This window comes from Puntigrus tetrazona, unplaced genomic scaffold, assembly GCF_018831695.1.
Source record: "Puntigrus tetrazona isolate hp1 unplaced genomic scaffold, ASM1883169v1 S000000456, whole genome shotgun sequence".
In the NCBI taxonomy this organism is placed as follows: domain Eukaryota; kingdom Metazoa; phylum Chordata; class Actinopteri; order Cypriniformes; family Cyprinidae; genus Puntigrus; species Puntigrus tetrazona.
The window spans coordinates 258,754-272,500 of NW_025048098.1; the positions used below are offsets into that span (position 1 = coordinate 258,754).

The window sequence follows — 13,747 nt, forward strand, 5'->3', positions numbered from 1 at the left end:
CAGATCTTCGCTTTTCCACTACAACTAGTGCTCAACAACACATTAGCTAATTAAGACCTGACCGCTTACACGCTTGTGACAGTAATGATGACAAATGCAGCGCGTCGGGTGTTATTTTCCCCACAGAAAGGGGCATTTTCTTTCACATTAAATAAGAAACGCCGCATTGCGAAGGTGGGCACCTAGGGAGCGTCTCGTTAATGAGGGTTCGAGGCGTGATGAATCTATGCAAACAGATGATCATCAAACGTTCTGCAGTCTTACCGATTTCAAATTCATCATCTTCAGCCAGGATCTCTGCGTTGGCGACACGTGGGAGAGGTTGACAGACGCGAAGTTGGTAAGCTGCGAAGGGAACGAGATGAGTAAGAAACGTGATGTTTAGTCGCCGGTTAAGTGATAACGCTTTGAATGCAGCCCACACACGTACATCTTAAATCATCACACCTGTCAGCCCAGTTTTTCTAAACATACAACAAAATTACACGCCGCCGCTGCGAAGTATGAATCATAATCAAGGGTCATAGAGTCTGCCTCGCCAACACTGATTACTGCTTGCAATTATAAAGATGTCTAATTGCAAGAGTTTCTAAAAGAGGATCATATGCATTAAGAAGCTTCTATTACTGGTATGTTATGATAATAGTCACTATTGTGATGTAACATCATTTGAAGACTTAATATACTTAGCGGTGCATTATGTCGTACCTCTTCAATAGAACATAATTCACAAATGTCAAGAATAGTTTATGCTAATTTCATGTTGTTGTGTGGTAATTAATATCAGGAAATGACTTTCAAATTCTGTTACTCTTTCAAATAAAATACAAACAAAATGTATTTGTTTAGAATATATATATATATATATATATATATATATATACACACACACACACACATATGTACACACACAATATATAATTTATTTTATTCTTGAATTTACTTTAATACTTTAAATGTTAATATGATAAATACATTATTGCTATATAACCTATAGAATATCAATATCAATATCAATATTATATATATATATATATATATATATATATATATATATATATATATATATATATATATATATATATATATATATTACTAACAAAATGCATGGAAATATATTTTTAATGTATTTGTTTTGTTTTATTTAATATATACAAATTTTAAATATTTTGCTAATGTAATCATTTAATTTAAAAAAGTTGTTGCTTGTTTGCTGATTGTTGACCTGCAGATGCAATGAATAAATACAATGAAGGTCAATACATTCATAGTCTGGGGTAAGGGGTTATTAATAATAATAATAATCTTAATAACTATATATATATATATATATATATATATATATATATATATATATATATATATATATATATATATATATATATACATACATATATATATATATATATATATATATATATATATATATATATATATATATATATATATATGTTTTTCAATATATGAAATATTATTCAGACTCACATGTAACAATTAACAATTTTATTAGCTAATAATTTGCTGTAATGATTAATGGCAACATTACAAATGAATAATTTATTCTATACACTTTCTGAAAAGAAAAACATTTGACATTTATGACAAAACTGAGGAAACAAACAATTGCTAAGATGATGAATACACAGAGGGTTTCTTCAAATGAGTTTAAGCACTTTTTCTTATAGGTAAGACCCAGAAAATGCTTATACATTCTATATGTATAATATATATATAATATATATTGGTCAACATGTACTTTCTAGAAAAGAAAAACTTTTCTAACTAAAGATGGTCAAATGAGTTTAAGCACCAACACTGTAATAAGACCCAGAAAATGCTCTCAGTATCTTAACATCACAAACATTCACCAGCTACCGAAGAGCTACATGACCTCTATATTGTTCAAAGCCAACAGCGACAAACACAAACACATTTAATTTAGAATTCATCATTGGGGAAACACAGAAACACTCAGAAACACTCGGAACGCTGAAAAACTCAACTGTTACTACGCTAACACATTAAAGGCAATTTAAAAAAGGGGAGAATGGGCATTTTGGCAGCTTTGGGACCACGACTATCTTATTTTATTATCTTTTAAAATTCTAATCAGCTTTGTGCTTTGCTGCACTTGACATAACTTCCTTACGCTTCATCGGTTTATTGGTGAACTACAAAAGCATCAGCAAAAAAATATGCTAACGCAGATATTAACGTCCTTTATTGAATAACGGTCTCCCATCACAATTGCAAAACAGATTAGCGAAAACCGATGGGGTTCAAAGGTCATCCGTCGCGTTCAGATGCGATTTTCCCTGGGACTACAAAAAGCATCAGTAAAAAAATACTTATTAACGTCCTTTATTTATCTCACATCACAATTGCAAAACAGATTTACCGATGGGGTTTTCCGTCGCGTTTCACGATTTTCCTGTTAAAAGCGATCCACCTACACCGATAGAATAACAAAGCGTCGTACGCAAAGATTATTACCACTGGAGACAATCTAAAGCAGCATCACATGTATCTTTGGTAAAAACAAGTGACACAAATCCAAGATTGTGGAGGTATTCGCATCAAAAACACGTGCATTTCTATCAAAACCAAAAGGCATTCACAACATCAAAGCCATCACTAATTACAACCAATGCATTTTATGCTGGAGTATTGTGTTGGATGCGAAATGCAAATCAATTTTTCAGTCTCCATACGAAGAGTGCTTCTGTTTTGTATGATGCACACTATGTAGAGCATATCAAATCAACACTTATGAGGTTCCATAACAGCTTGGATGCTGCCTTAGAAGCCGAATGCATATGTTTCCACACCTGCTCGTTCAGAAATGGCTGTTATTACGGATGATGGAAGTTTCCAAACACATTATTGCGCCATCGGAATGTGGCAGCTGCAATAATCGAAGTCATTTTCCGAAGAAAAAAGTAATGCAATTCCTAGCCCTTGCAAAACAAAAAAAAAACAAGGGGCCAGAAAGCAGCAACGTGACACGCTAAACAGCCGTTCCAAAGGCTCACGATCCGGAAGGTTCCTAATGCAATTTCATGCCACACTTTGGGTTGAATGTATGTACGTTCACGGCTCGCCTCAGCGTACGTACGGCATAAGTAAAGCGTTCTGTGGGCGTGAGGGAATAAGCCTGGATAATCGAGCTGACAATAAACAACTACGAGCGAACTAAGCCGTCGTGAAAGAATAAGCGAAACCGCGCAAGATTCGGCTCACCATGGTAACGCAGGAGAAAGAATCCGCTGGTGCTGAAGTCGCTGTGGAACTTGAGCAGGATGTGATTGGACGTGCTGGAGACGGCCTCCTGAGGCAAGCTGCCGCTGAATTGACCGATCTGTGGGGATGTTTGGTCAGGGCCGTCCCTAAGGGAGACAATAGATCTGTTCAAACCCAGATATGAAACATTAAAAACATCCTTTGACGACTTCTGTTTGTTGATATAATACTCTGCGTAAGTCGCTCTCCCACGTCTGGCGGGTACGTGCCGGGATCTTATAAAGCATGTTTATGAAAGCAGGACAGCAGACAGCTCTTCTCTGCGGTGTGTGTCAGTCGTGCTTCTAAACCCTGAATAAACAGGCTGAATGCTGACTTGCGCAGTCAATGCGAAGCATTCAAAATGACCTTGCTTCTTAATCAGTTAAAAATCTAGAATAGCATAGTTTTTTTTTTTTTAAATTAGGAAAACTTTTATATAACATCTTATATGTTCATAATAACATCTCATTTAGTGTGCGCTGCATAAAATAACGGTTTAGATTAAGTTTGGGTTAAGCGAAATACTTTTGCTAGATAATGAACGTGCATTCATTACGACGACTTTATTGTCGGTTTTCAGTAATGTCGATCTAACGGCACTAAAATGAATCGAAACAGAACAACACTTGAACAGAGGTGGATGATGTCTCCTAAAGAGCAGCTTTAGAGCTGAATCAGCTTAAACTGAATCGTATTCGATGAATTTTGGAACGTCAACACTGTTGTTAAACTGGATTGAATCACCATTGAACTCAATTGCGTTCGATAACATAAAAATAATTGTGGGCCATGAGTAAATGTCGCATTTTAATTCAAATCCAAGTATATCCAAGCATCTTCAAAGCTGAAAATAATAATGATATGCATTAGAGAATGGCATAAAAATGAATAAATAAATATAGTTATAACGAGTCAAATATATGCATCTCTGATATAAACGTGTCTTCTACGGTCAGTTTTCCCTTTCAGATGATCCACTGTTATGACAATTGATGACCATTTTGATTAACTTTTTGTATATGTGCATATGTGTTCCCTTGCACCATCTTACTCAACAAATTTAGCTTTCTTGTTCCGACCCTGAAACTTAAACAGGCAGGTTTTGCTATTATGCCTTAAAGACTTCTGTATGTAAATGACTTTGCATGAAAAATGAGTAACAATTGCATTGAGGTTTGAATATGCACCGATATGTAAATGCTGGGAGGTTATACATTATTGTTTTTATGGTAAACGATTTTTGCATGAGGTGTTTGCGGGGAAGGACTTTTACATAAAGTACATCAAACAGTTATATTTCAGAAAAGCAAGAAAAATCCTATTTTCATGACGCGAATACAAGCGTCTACATTTTGCTTTCGCACCAGGCACTTGACACTTCAGCATTAATGTTCAGTCAAGGAGGAAATATATGGAAGAGGGAAAAGCACAAGAGAAATGTGTGAAACTAAACAGATAAAATACTAAAATAAAGTGTTACGTAAGTCTCAGCTTAGCTGCATTAGCACAAATGCATTTTTCATGGACAAGGACAAACTCTCTGGTGATGTGCCTGACAAATAATTTTGATAAATTCAAAACTAGACATAGGCATATAATCGATTTTGACTGATATTTCGTACACTTCTCTAAACTCACTTGGTTACTACAGTTCTTTTTACTGATAATGGCATCACTTGAATTCTAAACAGTGCCACCCAACAAGAAGAAACAGCGGGTTTTATTTAGTCTCACGTAAAAAAAAAACTTCAACAAATACTTGAACTTGTTAGACAGTCCAAAAAAAGATGAAAATAAGCTTGTGCAATATCACCATTACTTCTATTACTACTAACTATAATACTATTAAATTATTATATAATATTGTGCAAGTGTATTATTTTTATCTTGTTTTGTCTAACAATATGTATTATTATTATTATTATTATTTATTATTATTTTTTTAAATGATTAATAATTACATTTGAAAGTAACTATTGTTATTATTTTTGAACATTTAATAATAATGTACATTACATAACTATTACTATTATTATTATTATATTTTTGTTGTTGTTAAAAAATATAGTACATATAAAATATTGTTAATCACTGTATATTTAAAAACAGAGTTAGTATAATTATTTATTTAAAATGTAATCATTTAACTTAATTTAAGGAAAGCAAGATCTTTCTTTAATTATTCAATTATTAAAGAAGAAATAAAACCAAAAAATATTATGAAAACAAGAAAATATAACTGATATACTAATAAGGAGATAATAAACTAAACCTGTAATAAAAAAATTGAAGAAAGAAAGTTTTTGTTTTTCAGTCTAATGGTTTTAGTCAAAATTATTTTCATTGTTATGGGATATATCTTACTATCAAGAAAAGCAATTATGAATTTGATTGAAATAGGTTAGGCATGTCGATAATCAGTCTCTGAAACAAAAATAATTGGTGTCAGTAAAAAAAAAACAACAACAAAAAAAAAGGTCGATCTCTTCTCTCATTTTGTGAGCACAACGCTCATGTTGTTATATGACAGCAGATGCCAGTCCTTAGGTGAGGAGTTCTTATAAAACGCTTGCAGAGGTCCTACCAGATGGTGATGTAGTCGTAGATGGGCTCAGTGTTGAGCACAGTGAAGTTGATGTGGATGCCGTTTCCTGGAGGTACTCGGATGCTCCATATGCAGTCTTTAAGATTGGGGTAGTCAGCCGGGTGGCCCGGAGAGTAGATGGTCCCATTGAGGGCCGTAATATTACCACCACAAAGCGCTGACGGAGGACAAATAAAATCAAAACATAAACAGCAATTTGTGGAGAACCAGCAATAATGCAGTTACTGGGCCTAAAGTAAAGTATGGAGCACCACAAGGATATGTCCTAGGTCCTCTGCTGTTTTCAGTATATACACATTGCTCCTTGAAAATATATATATTTTTTAAATACGAGATTAGTTTCTATTGTTATGCCGGTGATACTAAACTATACATCAAAACAAAACCAGATAAAACTTCTAAATTATCTAAGATAATAAGAGTGTGTGAAAAATGTATTGCATGACTAGTAGTTTTTTCCTATTAAATTCAGATTAAAAGACTGAGGGATGTACTGTTACTTCCTCTACAGTCAATAATCTGGGTATAATATAATATTACACAGCAACATCTCTTTAGCCAAGCATTCTCCTAATGCATCTCAGAATCCTGTACTGGAGTTATATCTGATCAAACGCGCATTATTATTCTTTAGCTTGGGTCGAGTGAATCATTTTTGCCTGTATGTAGCAGCAGCTAGGCTAATTACGTCTCTATCTGTTTCTCTGTTTTTGCCATGGGATTAACATCCCGTGACTAGGAATTGTACAAACTCCAGATAAGAGATGATGCCAAAGTTCACCTGCTGAAGTCCTGCATCCATACTTCCCCCTTGAACATCTCCTAAAATGTTTCATTAAAAGCCGGTTTTCTGTAAGATGGGCTCTGTACCTTCACAGCGAGGCACAGGATGGTTCCAGTTGCGGCTGATGCCGTGCAGACACGTGAGCGACGCTTCGCCTAACAGCGTGTATCCAGGCAGACACTGGAACGAGATGGTCATGCCCACTCCAAAATCACTGCCAATCACCACCCCGTTCCGGAAGGGCCGTGGATCCGGACACCTCTGCAGTTCATACGCTGAGTGACCACAGAGCAGAGGGATTTATTCAGAGAGGGGCCATAAGAAAATGTTACGGATAACAAAGTATTAACCATTACTTTCAACAAAAAAAAAAAAAAAAAAAAGACAAAATACAATAAAATTCTGGACTAAACTGAATTTAAGAATTGAGAGTTTTTCAGTGTAGAATTTATAAAGTGGTATAAAATGAAATAAATTTGACCAAAAAAAAATTATGAAAACTTGATATACTAGTAAGTGGAGGTAATAAAAATTAAGGCTATAGAGAAATATAAAAATCTAATACAAATGATAATACAAAATACTAAAATTAAAATGAAAAGAGAAAAGACAAAAATAAATGCTAATAACATACTTAATCGTCCTTTAATATTATATAAATAATATAAAAAAGAGTTTGGACAGCCCTGGTATAGATAAATACAAAAACATGAATAAAAATTACAAGCACATAAAACTAAAACTAAAATGAAAACTGAAAATAAATCAATGCTAATACTATATTTATACATCATACAAAAAAGCTTCTTCCACAGCTTTAAGATTTATAAAATAACAACATATTTTAAAATATTAGATGAAATTTTTTTTTAAATAATGTTGTGTATATATATATATATATATATATATATATATATATATATATATATATATATATATATATATATATATATAAATCAAAAACTAATTATAAAAAAATCACTAAAACATAAAATGCAATATAAATACTAAATAAAACTAGTGTGTAAATAATACAAAAAAGTACACAGACCATATTTTTGTGAAAAGTATTTTTGATTATGCAGGAACTTCAAAGGGTTCTTCTATGGTTGCTTTAGAAATGTAAAAAAAAGTTCCAAACAGTTTACTGAACTTATCCATGACGTGGCAAATCTGTATTATATAAGGGAATCATAAAAATAACTTTGCATAAGTTATTTACAGTACATAAAATCCTAATGATTCATCCAAAATTAAACGTCTAAACTTAGCGTTCTGACCAACAACAAAAACACCAAAAAGAGTGTCACAGAATCAGTTTTGTGTCCAATATTGAAGAGCAAGATCCCTTCTGTGCTGTGTCAAAGAAACTGAGGATGAGAGCTTCTATTTTTTACTTCAAAAACCCAAAGTCATTCTCAAGGGACGAGGAACATCTCACTGTTCAAGAATCATAAAGTCAAAATACTGACAGATTCCTGCAGTGTAAAGCAGAAAGGCACAAGGGGTGGAATATAAAAATAGATTTGAAAACACAATACAGTTGCTTGCGAGCGGTTCTGGGGGCATTGCCATGTGCTGTTAGGGTTTTCTGGGTGACTGCCAGGCGAAAACTGGATAATCATTTAGCAAAAGCAAACCTCTCCTCATCAGCGAGGAGCGTAATTTCATGTCTGTGGCACAACTGGGAAATTACATACCAAAACGTAACACTTAGTTATGCTACCCCTATAGATAACTTCATCTCACAGTACAAACCATATTCCACATATACTGTACTGTGACAAAAATGACTTTAATATTAAAAATGTTGCTTTTTTTTAACACATATTTAACTGTACTACCTTTAGATGGTTTGGAATAACTACTTTTATACTTTTGAAATCTAGTCTTCAGCAGTTGGAGTAAAGCAGCAATATTGTCAATACTGTTAATATCATTAAACGTATTTAAATGTATTTATTTATTGTTGTAATATACCTTAATATATGTGTGTGTGTGTGTGTGTGTGTGTGTGCGTGCGTGTGAGAGTGTGTGTTATATTCAATACATTACCGTTGAAATAATTCAAAACTAAAAACACAGAAATGAATGCCATTTCAATATATTAATACATCTTATAATAGTATATAACTTATAATAAAGTACATCTCAAAGACATCTCAAAGTCAAAGCAACCAAATGAACCCATTATATCTAGTTTACTGAAAATTTATATTTTATTACGCAGGAAATTCAAGGGTTCTTTCGCCGCTTCAAGCTGCTTTAAAAATGATCAAATATTTTCAAATAGAGGAAAAGCATAAATGGAACTAATCAACGATTGATCAAAAATGCAGTAAAATAGCAATATTGTTAATGCTGTTAATATTACATTTTATGTTATATAATAATTTTTACTGCTTGATATTTTCATGGAATATAAGATAAAAAAGTAATAAAATTAAAAACTTAAAATAAACAGTAACTTAAAACTAAAATAAACAGCAACAGAGAATGCGCCACTTTTCCCACGAAAATATTAAGCAGGAATGTTTTCAACATTGATAATAATATTAATAATCATTATTAATAATTAGCAAACCAGCATCTTAGAATTTTTGCAGAATCCTGTAACACTGAAGACATGCCAGGAATAAACACAATCTTAATTTTAACATTATTTTACAATATATTATTAGTATTTATTTGAAAAACATTTTTGAAATGATTTGTTTTTATATAATTTTAAATTGTTTTTTTTCCCTCTGATATTTTATCGCTGGTTTTTAATTAGCATGCTGCGCTTTAGCCGTTTTCGGGGGTTAAATCCTCTCAGAAAAGCAGGGTCTTTAAACGTATCCTCTTTAAAGCACCAGAGCAACAGCTGTACACATTCCCAAAACCAGCCTAATTATACAAGGCTTTTCGGTTAAGACCGATCAGTCATTCAGGCAGCCTACCGACTAGCACACACTTTGGAAAAAATGTCATTTTGAAACGGCGCTAGCCCGACTGTGGATGTCACCGAAATCCACTGGCTTGCTCTCCAAAAGGCCTTTGACTGAACTCAAAGAGAACAATTGGTTATATTCCCTATCCTGTTATAGTGAGAAAGGCTCCGATGGTGTGTGTCCGCATCGACAGGGGAAGTAATGGCCGTGGGCAGGTCTAATCCGTCTTACCCTCGTAGGTGATGTGGAAACCGGGTTTGTTCTGAGAGTAGTCGCTGTGAAAGAAGAAGCTGGTCTCGTGAGTCGTGCTGAAGAAAGATTCGGGAACAACGGGCCCGCTGAACCTATCGATCACCGAGCCCGAGTCCAGCGTCCCGCTACGGACTTCAAGGTAGTCGTGCACAGCTTCCGTGGAGAAGTTGAGGAATTGCAGGTGAATCCCTGGATCACGAACAATAGGAGGAGAGACACACTACATTTTAACAATCGGATACCTGAAGGTAAACTTTGAAGGTTCAAACGAAACAATCTACGGCTTGCAGCTTCAAGAAACACAACGTTCCAGCCATAAACCATTGCTATTCCATCATTTTTATACTTGAGCACTTTAACGAGTCTTGCATCTCGCAAAAGGATAATATTTCTTAGGATGCTGTTTCATAACTCGAATGACTTAATGAAGTTTACTGCTTTTTTTTTTTTGCATATTTACTTTTCATGGACTATTAATTTAGTCTCGGATGAATTTCGGCTCAGAAAAGATCCTGAGAAGAAACACGAATAGAATTAAAACAATAGCTCACATACCGCAAGAGTACTGAGGTCTACAATGAATGTAGAAAACAACCATGTCATTAAAATGCTATTATAGTTTTTTATTAATTATTAATTTTGCAATCATATTAAATTATTATATGTTTTTTCTTTTCAAAGTTTTAGCAATTTTGTTCAGCATTTTTAATATATATTTGTTTATGTGCCTGTTCAGGTTTTATTAGTAGTACTGGATGAAATGCATCCAAAATAAAAGTTTGAACATAATAAATATATACAGTACCCACTATATAAAGACACACACATACAGTATATATTTGTACATATTTAAATTCATTAATATTAATATATATATATATATATATATATATATATATATATATATATATATATATATATATATATAATTTAAATTTTTCTTAAATATATACATGTGTGTCTGTATTTATATATGCATAAATATACAATGTACACGCATATATTATGTACACAAACTGCAATTTTTTATTTCAGTTTTAGTTTTTAATTTTTAGTACTTTAACTTCAACTAAAGAAATGGTGCATAGCAGCTAACAATTTTTTTTACATTTAATTTAAGTTAAATTAAATTTTTTTTTATGGTATTCGTTTTAGTTTACAATAATAGCAAAACTAAAAGACAATAGTTTACCGAGACCCTTTAGCGCTGATGGAAATTATTGAGAAAAGTTCAAGCTCTTAACCAGATAACTGGATTTTCACGAACTCTAGAGGAAACACATGATGCGAGATTACCGAGGATTTTTTCTTCGGGAGAAACATCTAAGACGGGAGATTTTACATTTAATCTCGTTCTGTCCAGAGATATGAACAACTGAGATATAAATTAAATCTGATTTGGGGCAAAGAAGAAAAAAACGGATAGTCAAAAGCTACAGCGTATACAGACCGAAGCCAACAGGGAGTTTAACTGTCCAGTTGCAGTCAAGTCCACTCGGGTAGTTTCCAGGAAAGCCGGGACTCAGGATGACTCCATTCAGGTCCGACAGGAATCCCCCGCACTCAGCTTAAAAGACAAGAGAAGTCAGGGAAGACGGCACGCACAGAAGACTGTACCCCGTGGAACAATAAGAAATGATCAAACAGATATTCATCAAGTCCAAACTCCATTACGGAATCTAGTGATATGCAAAATGAACTCATTTGCACAAATAAGAAAGCCGTGTTCTTGGTACGTATAAATAACAATGCGATGATGTGAAATAAGAAACGCTTTCAAATGCTAATGGAACGAATGAGCTGCGTTCATTTTGAGGTTGGGAGAAGATGATGCATGGGTTACGTTTTCTCATAATGACTTTTTAAATGAACGCCAGCAGAACTCGTCGGGATCGAAAGGCCAACACTGTAGCATGTGAGACTGACGTATATCCCCCCTTTATTTTAATTCGGAGCGTGTGCTTATCCGCCGCGAGCTTGGTGGTGTTTGCATTCTTCTTATTGGCAAACGTGTAATGAATGGCCTCTTGGACTCGCCGTGTCCGTTTACAGTACTTTAGACCAGCAATTGAAATGTCAATAGAGAACATTGAATCTTCTGTTTACACCGCAGGAGCTCGGATCAATTACACTTCAAATGTCACTCTATAGCCACGGCCAGCTCCGATTCTGAATGGCCGCTTTGCTTCCTATACAAATTCAAAGTGAATTCGAAGAATATGAAAACATACTAAAGAAATTTTTTATACTGTATATTATATATATATATATATATATATATATATATATATATATATATATATATATATATATATATATATATATACACATATACAGTATATTATATATATATATATATATAATATACTGTATATTATATATATATATATATATATATAATATACAGTATAATATATATATATATAATATACAGTATAATATACATTTTATAACACGCATGATTATATTTTAGAAATAAAGATATATTAAATATATTTGTTTACAATATCAGTTATATGAATATAAATACATAGCGTATATGTTTTCAAAATATACTCTATGTATATGTATACATAGAGTATATTATGTATATTAAGAAAACAAAAAACTTACATTTTTATACTTTAATAATTTCAATATGTGACGTTTCAATATGGCTACAATGAAATCAAATCAGAAGAAATAGCATACAGTCAAAAATAATCTCATCTGTAACACATTTGGTAACGTAAATGTATTAAGTAACTTAAATGAACAATACGTTCATTACAGTATTTATTCCTTCTTGTTAAGATTAGCTCATAAAAATACAATCGTTCACTGTATATAAAAAATTGTTCAATCGTTAGTTCACATGTTAGTTCACGGTGCGTTGACTAAAGTTAACAAACAAAATTTGTGATTTTAATGATGCTTTAGTAAACACAGAAATTAATAATAACTAATGCCGTAATGCTAAGTATTGTTCATTTTTGGTTCATGTTAACTAATGTTCTTAACTGTTTCATTTGAGATCAACTTTTAAGTTCAAATTCAATTTCGGGAAGCAGACAAACTGGAATGAAATTTGAATTAAAAGAACAAATAAAAGGTTTAGTTTAATTTCTCAGAGGTGCATTGATCAAACAACGCTTTACTATCAACGCACTGTTGGAGAAAATTTCTGAGATGAAGCAGGTGGTGGAGTTTTAACTCCTGCTATCAGTTTGAGATCAAATTAGTCTTAGATTATTGCTGTAAAAAACACGAGAACCGCTTCTCTATTTTTTGTTTTCCGACATATTACCCTTGGTACTAGAGCAAGTACGCATATACGCACTCTTCATAAAGCGCTTTGATTCTCCTACGCTTAAAACCTGAATGAAATTTGCATATGCATGAAATGAAAGATACACATCTCCGTACAAGACAGCTTGCTTGTTTCTTTCAAGAGCATGATCTATCTGAAGTCAATATTTTATAGTAACAAGGCCGCTAAGTTTGCAATGCTGTTTGCAAATGTTCCACTGGTGACATTTCTATATTGAGTGCTTGCTACGAAAAAAGCTGCTCCACGGAAATTAAATAAAACGAAATGGAACAAATTCGATGTAAATCTTACGTTTAAATCCTAATTCAATTTCTAAATGTAAGGAACTAATTAAAATGTAATTAAAGTGTGTAAATAAATGTACTGTTCATGCATGTTATAATACTCTAAAAACTATTTGTAAAAGCATTAGATTAAATAAATGATGAATGTCTGCATTTGCAGCTATAGAAATGTCTGTTGAAATGCAATATATAACTTTTTTTTTTTCAGTTTTTTTGGGGAATGAAATGTTGTATATTATCAAGCAAATTATACACGAGCAAATCCCTCTGTAAAAACCTTCAGGATATAGGCAGGAA

General features: G+C 32.9%; 1 protein-coding gene across 3 annotated transcripts in view; it reads right to left on the reverse strand.

Annotated features, from left to right (window-relative positions):
- csmd3a (CUB and Sushi multiple domains 3a) overlaps nucleotides 1-13,747 on the reverse strand; it is a 228,751-nt gene that overhangs the window by 67,370 nt on the left and 147,634 nt on the right. For all 3 annotated transcript variants that reach the window (XM_043231853.1, XM_043231852.1, XM_043231854.1), the window contains exons 40-45: nucleotides 11,307-11,423; nucleotides 9,836-10,045; nucleotides 6,758-6,946; nucleotides 5,867-6,044; nucleotides 3,241-3,386; nucleotides 265-345 (exon numbers count right to left, since the gene is read on the reverse strand). In XM_043231853.1, coding sequence (XP_043087788.1) covers nucleotides 265-345; nucleotides 3,241-3,386; nucleotides 5,867-6,044; nucleotides 6,758-6,946; nucleotides 9,836-10,045; nucleotides 11,307-11,423 — 921 coding nt within the window. The remainder of the gene's footprint in view (nucleotides 1-264; nucleotides 346-3,240; nucleotides 3,387-5,866; nucleotides 6,045-6,757; nucleotides 6,947-9,835; nucleotides 10,046-11,306; nucleotides 11,424-13,747) is intronic.